Here is a 14,693-nt window from a genome sequence, read left to right on the forward strand (position 1 = left end):
GAATGGCATGAGAAGGGGACAGAATGGAGGACCCGTGGGGTGGTGGTACCCCTGGGGTAAATGTGGGTGCAGGGTGATGGGGTGTGAGGTGTGGTGGTGCCCATGGAGCAGTGGGCACACACGAGGGGTACTCACATTCCTGCCTTCAGGACCTGGGTCACCTGGGTCACCCTTCTCCCCAGGGAGGCCTCGGTAGCCAGGGAGGCCCTGGTTGGAGGGCAGAGGGAAGGCATGCATTAGCAGGAGCCACCCCAAAGGCCACAGGCATCTCACCTGCTCCAGGGTGCGCCCAGCCCCACACTTACCCGGGGACCCCTGTCTCCAGGTTTGCCAGGCGGACCTGCTTCACCCTGTGGGGAAAGAGGGAGTGAGTGGGGGGCAGTGGGGAGGGGGACAGTGGTCCTGGGGGGCCCTCACTTACCGGGGTACCTTCATCACCCTTCTCTCCTCGTTCTCCCTGCAGCACAGGTCAGCAGGCACCAGCCAGGGTAGAAAAGCACACGTTACCAGCATCACCCTGCTCCCTGCCAGCCCCCCATCTCCACGGGGCCACAGTGCCCCATGGCCCCTGGTCCCACCTCCCCTTTGCCCCATACTACCTCCTTGCCTCGCACCCCAGTCTGCCCTGGAGTGCCTGCTCGGCCCGGTTCCCCCTTCTCCCCTGGCTCCCCCGGGTCACCCTAGGCAAGGGAAGAGGCAACAGGTCAGGGCAGTGTGGGGGCAGCACATGGGCTGCCAGGGGGAGAAGACAGTCCCTCCAGAGCCCGATGAACAGATGAATGGATGGACAGATGGACAGAGGGCAGTGTCTCCTGCAGTGACAGTACCTTTGGGCCACTCCTGCCTGTGAGGCCAACATTACCCTGGTTGTTGAAGAGAAGAGCATGTGTCACTGGGAACCTCAGTGATCCCGGACCAGGGTAGGGACCAGAACCATGAGCCAGTGCCCTGGGGTGCACTCAGACTCACCCGATCGCCCTGCTCGCCTTTGGGACCAGCTGGTCCCGGGATGCTCAGGCCAGGGGCACCCTAGACACAAAAGGATGCAGCGTGAAGCAATGGCACAGACACCACGAGTACAGGGAGGGAGGGCTGTGCCATGTGCCCTGTGCCTCTCATCCTCAGGCAGTACTCACACGGGCACCTTTATCTCCTGTATCACCCTTGGGGCCAGGAGGTCCTTCTGGTCCTGGGAATCCTCTGTCACCCTGGAGCAAACAAAATCAGCACCCCAAACCACCCCCTTTTTCCCCACTGCAGCTGTGAACAGCCAGGCCTCGGACTAGGACAAGTAAAAAGGCCAGTCTTCGTGAACGAAGAACCGGGGAAGGTCTTTACACCTTCCAGCCTGAGCATTGGATTTTTTAGGTGAGACACAGTGTGCGCGGAACTGAGCCCACCCTTTAATCCTAAGGTTCATCTGCCGGGGCCAAGTGAGCTTGGACGGTGGCAGCGAGGTCCTCAGGACGTGGATGGATTGCCTTACGGGCTAACGAGCTCCATCTGCCCGGGGAGTGGCCCCGACCAGGAATCGAACCCGGGTTTCGGCAGTGACAGTGCCACGTCCTTAACCTCTAGACCACCAGGGGCTCCCATACTAGGACAAGTATCCCCTCAGGTAAATGCCCATCTTTACAATCCCCCTCCCAGGCCATGGCCATGTCCAGAGGATGCTGTTGCAGAACAGGAGGGCACAGCTAGGTCAGGGTTACCTTCTCTCCTCCAACACCAGCCACGATAGGAGCCTGGGGGGGAAGCAGAGGAAACTGTGCTGGGCACTGCCTGTTGCTCCCTGTCCTGGGGCTGGGACAGGCAGAGGTGGACCCGCTGGGCAGCATCACTTACTGGCTTGCCAGGTGGTCCTGGATCGCCCTGTGGATAGAGAGGTGTCATCACCAGCCCCTTCCCCACCATCCCTGCCACCCCACTGGGACCCCACTTTGCCCTCACCTTCTCTCCCCGGGGGCCAGCCGGTCCTGGAGCTCCCTGTGGCAAGAGAAGAGACCTCAGGGGCTGGAAGTGCCTGGGGACATGACCCCAGGGCACGGCAGCCCCTGCTTCACAGCACCATGACTGCTGCCTCGACTCACCTCTCTGCCTGATGGCCCTGGGCGCCCCGGGGCTCCTGTCTCACCCTGCAGGAAAGGAGGAAGGGGAAGGTGTCAGGGGAATCCTGCCACCCCATCCCAGAGTGGTTGCTCCACTGCAGAGCAGGCGTCACTGAGGCACGGCCAGAGTCACCCCAGCACACTAACCTTCTCACCCTCAGGGCCTGGCACACCACGGTCCCCCTACAGGGCAGAGGAAGGTTTCAGGGAGATTCCTCCCTCCATGCTACATTATTCCAATCCCACACACTGCCCCAGAGCCCTTCAGAGCCCAGCCCAGCATGCCATTCAAGACCACTGGGACACCTGGTCCTGCCAGTGCTGTTGAATGGCACAGTCCCTCTCTAGTGCCTTCTCACCTTCTCTCCCATCTCTCCCAGCTCTCCTGGTGCCCCACGGTCTCCCTGGTGCAGGAGGAAAACAGAGTCAAGGGCAGCAGGATCCATGGGGGGACATCATGGTCTGGGCACAGAACCCAGAACCCTTCTCATCCTGCCAAAGGCAAGGCGAGAGCATCCCTTCAGTCCCTGCACCACTAACCTTCCTGCCCTGCTCCCCTGGTGGTCCTCGAGGGCCCTGAAAAGGAGAGGGGAGACATTGTCACCTTTGGTGTGGCAGGGCAGATGGCCAGGCTATCCAAAGCGGGTGCCCTCAGGGCTTGGCTGACCAGCATGGCAGCTCCTGCCCGCCTTACCTTCTCTTAGGAAACTCACCCGATCTCCTGGGTCCCCGGGGCGGCCAGGAGACCCTGGGAAACCTTCTGTGCCATCACCCTGGGGATTAGGAAAGGTGACAGCCACTCCCATGACATGGGGATATCCATGAGGTGGGGATGGGCATCCCCCCCTGGAGAGTGGTGTGAGGTCCAGCCCCAGGAGGGAGCATCCTCTCTTACCTTCTCTCCCTTCAGGCCAGGGGGCCCGGCAGGTCCCCGGGGCCCGGGGTCCCCAGGCAGGCCCTGCAAGAGAGAACAGCTCAGCCCCTGGGGATGCAGCTTGGCCCTGGGGTCACAGCCACTGCAACCCTGTTCCCCTCTGCCATCCCTGCTGGCCTAGGAGCCAGACTCACCGGGGGTCCAGGCTCCCCTCGAGGTGCTGCCCCATCCACGAGTCCAGGGGGGCCCTGCAGAGACAGGGGTCAGCTCCTGTGTGGTTGCACTGGGGGTTCAGTCCTTCCCAGCATGCAGAGGGGCTGCAGTGCCCTTGGACACTCAAGGGATCTCCATCCAGGAGAGCAGAGGAGTCAGGGAAATGCAGAAACACTCACCCTTTCCCCTCGGTCACCCTTTTCTCCCTGTGAGGGCAAAATTGCAAATAAGGGCAAGTCTGTGCTCTTCCCATGTGCCCTCCTTGAATAGAAGGGGAACAAGCTGGGCAGAGCCCATCATCGCTGGTATCAGGGAACATGCACACCATGTGCCTCTCCCCACACTGCCCAGTGCCAGCAACAGCTCATGCAGGTACAAGTGTGTGCAGGCACAGCTGGTGGGGGCACAGCCCACAAGCAGGACCAGGAGGACTCCACAGGGGAGCAGCTCCAAGCTGGCTGTTCTCCCATCCATCTGCCCACAGATCCCTCCAGCCATTCCCACGCAGCAGCGGGAGGATGTACCTTCACAAACTCTCCTGGAGGTCCTGGTGGCCCCATGGGTCCAACTGGACCAGGGGGGCCTGGATCACCAAGGGGTCCCCGTGGGCCGGGGATCCCAGGGGGGCCAGGTCTGCCCTGGAGGACAGAGATGCTCCATTATTTGGGGTTTGATGTGGGCTATGGGTACCACATCCATACCCCCAGACCTACCGGCACACCTGGCTCCCCTCTCCGGCCCGGCAGCCCCTGTTCTCCGTCTGTGATCACCCTGGGCTCTCCCTGAACAAGAATGGAGAGAAAGAATCAGTGTCCCCATGTGCCCTATGTGGCCCCAGTGCAGGACAGGGGCCACAGTGCCACAAGACTGGGACTTTGGCATGGAGATGGGAAGACCCTGGGGTCACTCAGACACCAAATACCAGGAGATGCCAGGGGCCAAGATGTGTCCACCAGGGTCCCCCACTGCTCCCCAGGGACTGCCATGGGGCAGCCCCTGCTCATCACCTACCGGTTCACCTTTCTCCCCCTTTAGGCCAGAAAGTCCCATTGGCCCCCGTGGTCCCTGGGAACGAAAGGTGAGAGTGAGAGAGGATGTTGGGTGAGAGTGGGTCTGGGGAGGGCTTAGGGTCATACTCACAGGATCCCCTCGGGGACCAGGGACTCCCTGGATGCCCTGGAAAACAACAGCTCAGGAGGTGAATGCATGTCCCTGCCAGCTAGGGGAGCAGGGATGGGATGGGATGGGATGGGAGCAGGGATGGGATGGGATAGGATGGGAGCTCCAGCCAAAACAGGGATAGACAGTCCCTTCCCAGTACCCTTGGCTGGGTACACACACAGAAGACAGCTGTGACTTTGCCAGATAATGAGACAGTACAAAGAAAAGGTAGGCAGAGGCAGGCTTAGGGAGCAGGCAGGGTGATGGGAAGAGCCGACCATGCAGCAGCAAACCCAAGGGACATCCCCACTCACCGGCTGCCCAGGTGATCCAGGATTCCCTGGGCGTCCAGGGCTTCCCGGTGTTCCATCAGCTCCAGGGAATCCCTGTAGGAGAGAGGAGCATCACACCAGCACCTGATGTTCTCCAGCACTGCCAGACCCCGCCAGTGCCCCTGGCAGTGCTGTTCCTGGCACTGAGAGCCCAGAGCAGCCCCACAGCAGAGCTGAGTTTGGGGGTGCCTTTCCCCTGTGTATTGAGCTGGGGTGTGAGGGACCAGTGTGGGGCTGGACTGGGGTTCTTCAAGGGGATCCCTCCTCCAGCCTGGGTGAGAAGGAGAACAGAGGGATGAGGAGCAGAGACAGGCCCCAGGGGCCAAGTCACTGTGTGACCTGGATGAAGGAGTCAGCAGTACTCACCCTGTCCCCCTTCTTGCCTGGACGCTCAAAGCTCTCTCCTGGTGGACCTGGTGGCCCTGGGGGTCCTGAAGGGCCAGGCAGCCCATGGCGACCCTGGAGGGACAGTGGAGAGGATGGGCTGGGTGGTAGGTGGTGGTCAAGAGGTGCTCCCTGTCTGCCCCTGTGGTAAAGAGCTGGACAGGTTCTTGCCCCACTCCCACCTGCTGGCAGGACAAGGGGACAAGAGAACAAGGACATGGGAACTATGTCATTGCCCCTGCCAGCCATTTGTCTCCCATCTCCCCCACTTCAGCAGGATATTACCGGCTGGCCAGGGGGGCCTGGTGGTCCCACACGTCCTTGTTGTCCCTGTAGAAACAAAGCCAGCAGTGAGCATCCCCTTTTAGGCTAGCATCGGCATGGTTTAGGGGATGCAGGCCCCTCCAGAACCACCAGCTGGGTGGGGACACCAAAGTACTCACTGTCTCGCCGCGATCTCCCTTCTCACCCTGCAAGGGGACAGAGGGAAGGGGTTATGGGCTGGCACCCCTGTGTTTGACTCCCCACTGAGCTGCTGCCATTGGCAGCTTCCCCTGTCCACGGCAGACAGTGGGGATGCTCACCTTGGGGCACTGCACAGTGCAGGGCTTCGGTTTCAGTTCTGGCTCTGGCTGGCAAGACAAGACAAGCCTGTGTGAACCCCAGGGTTTGGAGAACCCCTGGCTTATATAGGGCTGCCCCCCTCCACACCCACTGAGGCACTCTGACCTTACCCTGGTGGAGATGATGGTGCAGAGGTCATCAGTGAGCTCTCCCTCCAGTTCTGTCAGGCTGTCTCCATGGTAGATGTACCGCGGGTCCTCACTGGTGACCATGCTCCGGAGCTGCTCCCGGTCTGCCCCCTCCAAGCCCACCGCCAGCACCTGCACCCCTGAGCCAAGAACACCCTCAGCACCCTACAGAACTCCCTGCACACCCTGCTGGGATCCCATCCATTCTCACCCCCAGCCTTGACGTCCCTGGCTGCAGCGATGGCATCGTCCCCAGAGGGGCCGTCAGCCAGGACCACCAGCACCGCTGGTACACTGGGCCGGCGCCCTGCGCCAGGGCTCAGCAGGTAGGTCCTGGCAAAGGTAATGGCTGCCCCTAGAGAGGGAGAAGGAGGAGGGGACAGTCAGCAGGATCCCAGCAGCCACTGCCCCAGCTCCCAGTGCAGCCCCTCACCGATGGCATTGCCGCTGGGCTCCTCGTAGCGCATGGTGCGGATCTGTTCCAGCACGGCGGGCAGGTCGCTGGAGCGGTTGAGGAGCAGCCAGGGCAGGCTGCGGTAGCTGTATGTGGCCAGAGCCACCTGCAAAGGTGCAGGGGAGCAGTGGGCACCATGGCCTGCCCATGCCCCCTGTGCCCCCACCGCTGCAGCAGCACCCTACCTGGGTGCCCTCAGGGCCCAGGCGCCCCAGGGCGGACACAGTGTTGGAGAGGAGGGTGCGGACAGTGTCGGCACCCGAGGAGCTGTCACGGGTGCCATGCACCAGAAAGACAACATCACCGCGGGCATCCCTGCAGACTGTGGGCAGGGAAGGGGTGAAGCCACCATCAGAGTGGAGACAAGCCCAGCCCACCCCTGCAGTGAGCACACCGTACCTGTGCGCTCGCTGACGGATGTCTCAGCGCCGGGGGCACTCCCCAGGAGCGGGCGGAGGGTGAAGGTGTAGAGCTGGCCCAGACGCAGCCCGGAGACCTGCTGGGAGCTGGCAGCGCCGGGCAGCGTCCGCCCCCTCTCCCCACCGGCTGCAGCCCAGGGCACAATCAGGGGGATCAGCAAGCCCCCACGAGGATACTGCCCACTGTCCAGGAGCCACCCCTTCATCTCACCTGCAGGAGGGCTCCAGGAAAGGATGTAGCCAGAGGCACCAGGGACTGGGGTCCAGGTGAGTGTCACTGAATCTCTCCGCACGTCTGTCACTCGCAGGCTGGTGATGTGGCCTGGGGTGGCTGCCAAGGAGGAGGAAAGGGTGTCCCAGCCCCATGGAGCAGCCTCCAACCTGCTCCCAGCTCCCTTCCCAGCCCAAGGCTGGGACAGCCCAGTTCCTGGGTGCCCGTCTGGGCTCAAGCCATGTGTCAGGGGGCGGATGCCACCTTGGCACCAGGCAGTCCCTTACCAGTGATGGCAGTGACAGTGGCTGGCTCGCTCTCTCGGCTACCGACCAGGCTGGTGATGCTGATGTGGTAGCGCCGGCCCGGCTCCAGCCCCGCCAGGTCATAGGATCTGGAGGTGGCTGGGAGTTGCTGGCTGCGCTGGGGCCCCCCTACCAGGGGCAGAGAGGGGTTAGCAGGTGGGAGTGGGGACTGGTGGGTTTGCAGGAGTGCTGGCCGGCCACGCTCACCTTCAGCCAGGCGCCAGACCAGGCGGTACCCAGTGCTGCCAGCTGCCGGCAACCAGGCCAGGCGCAGGCGGGTCTCCGAGGCTTCCGTCACCTGGAAGCCACTGACAAGGGGCAGTGGGACTGCCTCCGCTGTGGGGCAAAGGGGCAGGTGTTAGGGGAAGGGGTGCCCAGTGCTATCCTGGAGTGCTGCCCCCTGCCCGAGCACTCACGGGTGGTAACGACAATGGAGACGGGGTTGCCCTCCCGGTTGCCGATCAGTGCCGTCACCTTCACAGTGTAGGAGACACCTCCCTCCAGGTCGGGGATGTCAAAGGAGTTGGTGTGTCCAGGAACTCGCCGGCTATTCTCAGAGCCCCCTGCCAAGGACTGCGGCATCAGCCCACCCACCCTGCCACACTCACAGCCCAGCCCCATCCTCGTCCCACGTTACCGTCCCTACGGCTCCACACCACGCGGTAGGCGGTGGCTCCTGGCACACCAACCCAGGTGACACGGGCAACGTTGCTCCTGGATGCCTGCACCTCCAGCTGGGTCACTGTCCCCACCTGCTCAGGTGCTGTGACATCAAGAGGGCCACTGTCACCGAGGTTCACAACAAGTGACACCAGACAGCACTGACAGGCAGGAGGAAACCTCACCTATCCGTCCTGTGGCAGTGACAGGGCTGCCCTCGCGGCCATCCATGATAGCCGAGACACCGACGGTGTAGACGATGCCAGCACGCAGCCCCTCGATGGTGAAGATGGTGGGATCGGCAGGGAGGAAGCGGGATTGCTTCACACCTAACACAGATGGCTGGGATAGGAAGGGCTCTGGCACTGCCACCACAGCATCTCACAGTCCACACACTCACCATCGCTGCCTCGCCACGTCAGCAGGTATCCCCCAGCACCTGGTAGCCCTCGCCAGGTGACCCGCAGCTGGCTGGGACTGGCCTCCGTCACCCTCAACTCCGAGATGCTGCCCACAGCTGGGTACTCTGCACCCCCCATGGCACCACAGCGTCACCTTGGGGAGTCCAGAGGGACCCCAGAGCCGCCCTGCCACCCCAAGGGGTTCCAGGGGGATAGAGAACAAATGCATGCTGGAGTGGGAAAATGCAGTACCAGCAATCCTGGTGCTAAACCCTGACGTGGACTTACTGAGACGGATGGGGAGTGTGGCAGCACTGCCCTCCCGGCTGCCTGCCAGCGCTGAGACACGCACGAGGTAGGTGATGCCCTCCCGGAGATCACCCAGTTCCAGCCCTGTCTGGCTGCCTGGGATGCGCCTCGTCCTCTCCGTGCCGTCTGCCGGGAGGGGGTCAGTGCAGACACCCTCAGTGTCAGCTGGTCAGGGTCCCCCAGGTGCCACCCGTGCCCCTGCCCACAGACTCACCCTGGCTGTTGCGCACCACCACTTTGTACTCGGTGGCACCAGGGACACTGGTCCAGCTCAGTCGCACCCACCTGCCCGATTCCTCCACAAGCCGCAGGTCTGACACAGCACCCACGGGCCCCTCCACACCTGTAAGGGGACACGTGAGGCACAGTTGGAGCTGCACAGCCCGGACAGCACAGCCCAGACAGCACAGCCCCCCATAGTCATCCTGGGCCACAACCAGGCAGCTGAAGGGTCTCATGGCCAAGGGGGTCCCCAGGCTGAGCAGTGCCACATGGGGGACCACCCAAAGGACCCACAGCAGTCACTCACCTGTCTGGAAGGTGGTGACAGGGGTGGCCACCTCCCCACCATCATAGAGCGTGTAGAGGGTGATGCGGTACTCGGTGCCTGGCTTCAGCCCAGTCAGCTGGTAAGTATTGGTGCTGCTGGGGAGAGACACCGTTCTAGGGGGCTCTGGTCCTGTGGGGAGGAAAAGGTCACCACCAGCTGCTGGCATGGAGAGCCCGCAGGGGCAACGGGTACCCTGAGCCCACCTGTGGCTCTCTTCCACTCTAGACGGTAGCCACGGGCATCACGGGCACTGGTCCAGAGCACCTGGATGGATGTGGGACCCAGGATGTTGGTCTGCAGCGTCTGGTCCGTACCTGCCTCTGCAAGAGGAACCCCATGGGCCAGGCTACCCTGTGCCACTCTGCTGCCAGCCACCCACCCCAGCAGGTCTCCAGTCCCTGCACTCAGCAGGATAGGGAGCATGTGGGGCAATGGCAGATGGTTCTGGCCTCATCCCAGGGTAGAGTACAGGCTAGCAGCAGGATGGCATCACCTACCCAACACCTACCTGTCCTCTGCCGCACGGTGGTTGTGGGCCCCTCCAGCTCCCCGAAGAGCGGGGCCACCGTCACCACGTAGTCGGTATTGGGCTGCAGCCCCACGAGTGCGTGTGACGTTCGCCCAGCATCCAGGTCCACCCTGTGCCTGTCCTGCCCTGTGGGGAGCCGGTGCAGCAGTCCCTTGGGGGCTTTGGGCAGCGGGCGCCACCAGCCCCTTCCTGTCCCTCCTTCTAGGGACCACAAGCTCTGGAACAGCCACCTACCTGCGAGGGTCGCCCAGGACAGCCGGTAGCCAGTGGCACCGCTGACAGGCTGCCAGGTCAGCAGCATGCTCTGTGCTGAGATGTTGTGGACAGCCAAGTGCTGCACACCCACTGGATGCCCTGAGGGAAGAGAGGTGCCGGTCCATCCTTCACATGAGACTAAGGCAGGGGGCAGCAGAAATCACCTTCATCTGCAAACTGCCTGCTCCAGAGGCAAGAAGCCCTCTTGCCCCTGCTCACAGATGCTGAACTGCACTGAGGTCACTGAGTGCAGCCCGCGCCCAGGTGGCTCCTTCAAAGCACCAAACTCCTGCAAAGTGGAACTCAAAGCCTTCCTCTTAATGCCTTAAATATTTTCTGTGGGTTAAGACTGCCTGGGGCAGCTGAAGGAATTGGTTTGCCAAAATTTGAGGCTTGCAAAGGTTTGCCCCGGGGGCCTCACCCTCACTTCTACTTGCTTTCCACCACCCTTTTTCCTGGTGGAAACCACATTTTCCTCCTGCAGAGCACTGTATTCAAGTTTAAAAAAAAAGCCAACTACATTTTTTCAGTCAGAATTTTTACGTCACGTAAGGAAAGCTCTGGTCGAAACATTCCCAGAAGGCTGCAAAGGAAATTGGAAGCACACAGTGCTGCACCCTGCCCTGGGACCAACTTCTGGGGCTCAGAGCATCACCTTCTAGTCATGCTCACCTCCATCCCAGGCCCACTCCCACAGGCTGCAATGGGCCTGGCAGCCTCATCCCAATGAGGCACAGTGACTGGAGGGACATCCCTGTGCTGGGAACCCATCCCTAACCCTGGTTGAGTCCAGGGCCAGGCACAGTGCTTACGTGTCCGGGCGGTGAGGGTGGCAGGGACAGCAGGCTGCTGTGCGTAGCGGGGTCGGAGCACCACCACGTATTCCGTGTCGGGGCGCAGGTTGCTGAGTGTGGCTGATTGTGCACTGGCCCCCAGGCTCTTCTCCTCCCCCTGGGCTGCTCCTGGAAGGACAGTAGAGGAGTGTGGGTGAGCACAAGGACATGGAACACACCAGGCCCAGCAGGGAAGGGGTGTCTGTGGGCTGGCACCCCGCCCTCAGGATGCCAGTTGTTGCCAGGGGTGGGGAGTACCGGGAGAGGCTGGGACATGGGCCAGGGCAGGGGCACCCCTTGGATCACCCAGGGCCAGGGTGGGGCTGCCAGGTGTGCGGCTCCAGCCCAGCCCCTGGCTGGGACCGGGGTCTGCTGCTTGCCCCCCACGTGCAGCACTCATGGGGGTAGACGTGTGTCTGCGCTCTCAGCCCTGAGTTGGGGCGCACACGTGGGCCCCTGGCCATCATGCACACCCAAGCACACGCTCTGAGCCTTGTGCACGAAGCCTCCGGGAGCAGGAATACACAGGCTGCCTCCACAGCCCTGCACACACGCGTGCCCCACAGCCCACGCACGCGTGCTGGCTGCCGAGGTGAAGGCGGGCGTGCACACACCTGCAGCACCCTGGGCATGCACCCCTGCATCAACCCCCACCCGTGCACTCCCCATGCCCACGGGGCTGTGCAAAGGCAGGGCATCCAGGCAGCACTGAGCCTCGCAGGGACCGTCCCCTCACCTTGCATGGTGTAGCTGAGGCTGTAGCCCTGGGGGAGCTCAGGGCCAGGCTGCCAGGCCAGCCGCAGGAAGGTTGCTCCGGTCTCCACCACGCGAAAATCCAGCATGGAGCCAGCACGGCTTTCTGGGGGCACACAGGAGCAGGGATGAGCTCCCAGCCCCATGTGCAGGCACCCAGTGCCTATGTTCGCCCCTGTCCCCAAGGGTATGGACACTCACGGGTCCGTACTCGGCTGGACACTGACTCGCCGATGCTGTTGGCATACTGGGCAGTGACAGTGACCAGGTACTCCGTCCCCACACGCAGTCCCCGCAGCACAGTGCTCATCTCCCGTGGCCCCAGGCTCACCTGGGCAGGAACAGTGCCATCCCCTCAACATCCCCAGGTCACTTGTGGAGCCACCGGGGATCCCCAGGAACTCTGAGCAGCCAGGTAGGAGCACTCACCTCCTGCCTCTCTGCCATGATCGGCTGCCCCAGCCCTGTCAGCGGCACATGTTGGACCCGGTAGCCTGTGACAGGGCCACTGGCTGCCGTCCAGCGGATCCGCAGCTGGTCAAAGCCCCGCTCCAGGATCTCTAGGTTGGAAGGGCCAGTATGGCTTTGCCCATCTGTGGGGAAGCACAGGGGCTGTCAGTTCCAGGGTGCACAAGACAGAGAGGAGACCTTTACGAGGCAGCACAAATGCGTGCCCGTTGGAATGGTATGAGCAGGAAGGCATTTTGGATAGGGATGGGTGCAAAGAGTGCACCCATGGTGAGCACAGCCTGACTCCTGTCAGGGAGGAGGATGGGGGCCCATACCCAGCAGGCGCAGGGTACCCCCGACACTCGTGCACACTCTGCGTGTCATCAGCGGCACCAGTGTGCTCAGCAGCTTGAAGTCACCAACGTAGGAGAAGAAGGCATCAGTAGGCGTTGAGGCCACACGAACGAGCTCCTTGTGGTCAGCGTTCTTAACCCCTGGGAGGGATGGAGATTATGGGTGAGGGAGGGACCCTGAACCAAGCAGGAGAACCCCTCACATGGTGCTGAAGCCTCGCTCACCCACTGCAAAGATCTTGACACCCTGACTCTTCAGCTTTGCTGCCGGCCCCTCGGCATCATCCTGGGACTTGCCATCTGTGATGAGGATGCAGATCTGTGGGGGTCAGGCAAGAGGTGTGAGACCCAGCATGGGGCCCATGGACCCAACACTTCTCCCTGTGTCATCAGAGCCCTCCATGTACCTGGGGCACCCCAGGCCGGAGCTGTGTGGGGCCAAAGAAGTTGTCAGCAACATAGCGGAAGCCAGCACCAGTCCGCGTGTTGCCGCCCTTGTAGCTCAGCTGCTGGATGGCCCTCCGGACACTTGCACCGTCAGTGTGCTGGGAGAAGGTGAACTCCACCCTGGGGAGCGCAGGGGGACAGTGTCACCTCTCAGCCCTGCCCCCCTGCTGCCCCACATGCCCCCTCCCCGGGGCTCACCGTGGGTCATCGCTGTACTGTGCCACGGCGAAGCGCACCGCCTTCTCACCCACCACCTGCACGAAGGGCGCCACGAGGTCATCCATGAAGGTGCGGACGGTGCGGAAGTTGTTCCTGCCGATGCTGGACGAGCCGTCCACCAGGAAGGCGATGTCAGCCTCCAGCACATCCTCACACACGGCTGTGGGGCAGTGACAGTTCTCAGGGCATGGACCAGCACAACGGCACAGTGGTGCTGGCCCTGTCTCATCATCCCACCCGCTGCATGCACCCAGTGCTCAGCACCCACCTTGGCTCCTCTTCTGCGCCATGGCAGGCAGGGGACCCAGGAGCACAGGGAGCACAGCCAGGAACAGGAGCTGGCCACTCATTGTGGGAGCCTGCAAGAGAGGATGCTGCCACCATGGCCCCACAGCAGCCCCACACCTCGGGGACAGCAGTTCGGGAGGTTCCCAGCACCACCCATGCCAGGACGCCTGGCAGCGTTGGGAGGGCAGGGTGCCAGTGCCGTCCCAGGCACCCCACGGCACAGGGAGAGCCCCGTTTCAGGCCGGGGCAGGGAAGCAGCAGCTGGCCCGTGTACAGCCGGTGGGGGTTGCCCACAGTGCGGGGGGTACAGGCAGCACCTGGCCGCACTCCCGCCCTCCCGGTCCAGCCCGGGCTCTGCCTCCCTCCAGCCCTTCCCCTGCCCACGCCGCGGCACCGGCAGCAGCGCACCCCGGCCGCTCCTACCTCCCTGCCCCCCAGCCCGCCGGGGCTCCCTCCGCCCCAGGAAGGTGCTCTAGGGCAGCGGGGAGGCAGCGTGGGCAGCCCTGCCCGCCAGCCCCACGCCCCGCCGCTTCCCACTCACGCGGCTCCGAGGAACACCTGGCCCGGCACCCCCGCGATGGTCACGGCGGGTCCCAGCCCCAGCACCGCCCGGCCCGGGCGGAGCGAGCCCCGCCGCGGGAGGGTGGGCGAGCGCCCGTGGGTGCCCGCGCGGGAGGCTCTGTCGCCCCGCAGCGCCCCCCGCCCGCGGCGGGACCCCCTGCACAGCCCCGTGCTCACCCGCCGTCCCCGCGGGGGCCGCTCCGTCCCGCACCGCTCCACTCCGCGCCGTTCCGTGCCGTTCCGAGCCGAGCCGAGCCGGGCGCAGGCGGTGCCGGCAAGCACCGGCCCCCGGCGCTCCCGCCCCTTTATGGAGGGCGGCCCGGAGCGCGGTCCAGAGCGGGGGGAGAGGCTCGGCCCCCGCCCAGCCCGCCCCCCCCAAAGGGCTTTTCCCACCCGCTCCCCTGGGAGGGAAGGAAGGGAAACGGCTCCTCAGGCTGTCACACTCAAGTGCCACCCTTGGCTGCAGAACGCACAGAGGCTGAAGGGTAACGAGGTGGTGATGAAGCAGGAGAGGGCTGGATCCCTGGGGAGCGTTTCTGCCGGGCTTTCCACCGAGACCTCGTTGAGGGGCCGAGTAGTCTCCAATAAGGCTCAAGGCAATTTTCCCTCTAGCATCTGCATCCTCCAGGAAGGTGAGGAACTCTGGGACCTGCCAGCCAGGAGCTGGCTGTTCACCTCCATCCATCTCAAGGGAATGTGACCACAGGGACTGTAGGGCGTCACACTGGGCAGAGCTGGATGGAGCTGCCACAGGGACCAGAGCCCCTGACCCCCACCGGGTTAGAGCCTGACTCTGAGCACCAGTCCTGGGAAGGACAATGGTGGCGAAGGGCTGCTCCCCACGCCAGAACAGCTCACACAAGGCTTCAGGA

General features: G+C 63.3%; 1 protein-coding gene across 1 annotated transcript in view; it reads right to left on the reverse strand.

The window, feature by feature from the left end:
• COL7A1 (collagen type VII alpha 1 chain) overlaps positions 1–13,328 on the reverse strand; it is a 29,425-nt gene extending 16,097 nt beyond the window's left edge. Inside the window, exons 1-49 of the mRNA XM_027884755.1 lie at positions 13,241–13,328; positions 12,952–13,132; positions 12,714–12,873; positions 12,532–12,625; positions 12,289–12,447; positions 11,933–12,096; positions 11,705–11,834; positions 11,487–11,609; positions 10,730–10,879; positions 9,897–10,016; positions 9,642–9,788; positions 9,337–9,453; positions 9,113–9,262; positions 8,798–8,926; positions 8,563–8,709; positions 8,274–8,399; positions 8,059–8,202; positions 7,851–7,976; positions 7,630–7,776; positions 7,421–7,549; positions 7,196–7,342; positions 6,909–7,028; positions 6,678–6,824; positions 6,464–6,600; positions 6,258–6,384; positions 6,036–6,179; positions 5,807–5,964; positions 5,657–5,704; positions 5,516–5,542; positions 4,207–4,260; positions 3,909–3,977; positions 3,720–3,833; positions 3,375–3,401; positions 3,177–3,230; positions 3,004–3,066; positions 2,822–2,881; positions 2,649–2,684; positions 2,468–2,512; positions 2,256–2,291; positions 2,091–2,135; positions 1,951–1,986; positions 1,846–1,872; positions 1,713–1,745; positions 1,137–1,208; positions 970–1,029; positions 828–863; positions 600–680; positions 306–350; positions 136–207 (exon numbers count right to left, since the gene is read on the reverse strand). Of these exons, the coding sequence (XP_027740556.1) occupies positions 136–207; positions 306–350; positions 600–680; positions 828–863; positions 970–1,029; positions 1,137–1,208; positions 1,713–1,745; positions 1,846–1,872; positions 1,951–1,986; positions 2,091–2,135; positions 2,256–2,291; positions 2,468–2,512; positions 2,649–2,684; positions 2,822–2,881; positions 3,004–3,066; positions 3,177–3,230; positions 3,375–3,401; positions 3,720–3,833; positions 3,909–3,977; positions 4,207–4,260; positions 5,516–5,542; positions 5,657–5,704; positions 5,807–5,964; positions 6,036–6,179; positions 6,258–6,384; positions 6,464–6,600; positions 6,678–6,824; positions 6,909–7,028; positions 7,196–7,342; positions 7,421–7,549; positions 7,630–7,776; positions 7,851–7,976; positions 8,059–8,202; positions 8,274–8,399; positions 8,563–8,709; positions 8,798–8,926; positions 9,113–9,262; positions 9,337–9,453; positions 9,642–9,788; positions 9,897–10,016; positions 10,730–10,879; positions 11,487–11,609; positions 11,705–11,834; positions 11,933–12,096; positions 12,289–12,447; positions 12,532–12,625; positions 12,714–12,873; positions 12,952–13,132; positions 13,241–13,322 (4,845 nt within the window). The 5' untranslated portion in view covers positions 13,323–13,328. The remainder of the gene's footprint in view (positions 1–135; positions 208–305; positions 351–599; positions 681–827; positions 864–969; positions 1,030–1,136; positions 1,209–1,712; positions 1,746–1,845; positions 1,873–1,950; positions 1,987–2,090; positions 2,136–2,255; positions 2,292–2,467; positions 2,513–2,648; positions 2,685–2,821; positions 2,882–3,003; positions 3,067–3,176; positions 3,231–3,374; positions 3,402–3,719; positions 3,834–3,908; positions 3,978–4,206; positions 4,261–5,515; positions 5,543–5,656; positions 5,705–5,806; positions 5,965–6,035; positions 6,180–6,257; positions 6,385–6,463; positions 6,601–6,677; positions 6,825–6,908; positions 7,029–7,195; positions 7,343–7,420; positions 7,550–7,629; positions 7,777–7,850; positions 7,977–8,058; positions 8,203–8,273; positions 8,400–8,562; positions 8,710–8,797; positions 8,927–9,112; positions 9,263–9,336; positions 9,454–9,641; positions 9,789–9,896; positions 10,017–10,729; positions 10,880–11,486; positions 11,610–11,704; positions 11,835–11,932; positions 12,097–12,288; positions 12,448–12,531; positions 12,626–12,713; positions 12,874–12,951; positions 13,133–13,240) is intronic.
• Positions 13,329–14,693: the final 1,365 nt, after the last annotated feature.

The sequence above is a fragment of the Empidonax traillii genome, unplaced genomic scaffold (genome assembly GCF_003031625.1).
Source record: "Empidonax traillii isolate 1590-97213 ecotype Southwest subspecies unplaced genomic scaffold, ASM303162v1 scaffold155:size2260171, whole genome shotgun sequence".
Lineage (NCBI taxonomy): Eukaryota > Metazoa > Chordata > Aves > Passeriformes > Tyrannidae > Empidonax > Empidonax traillii.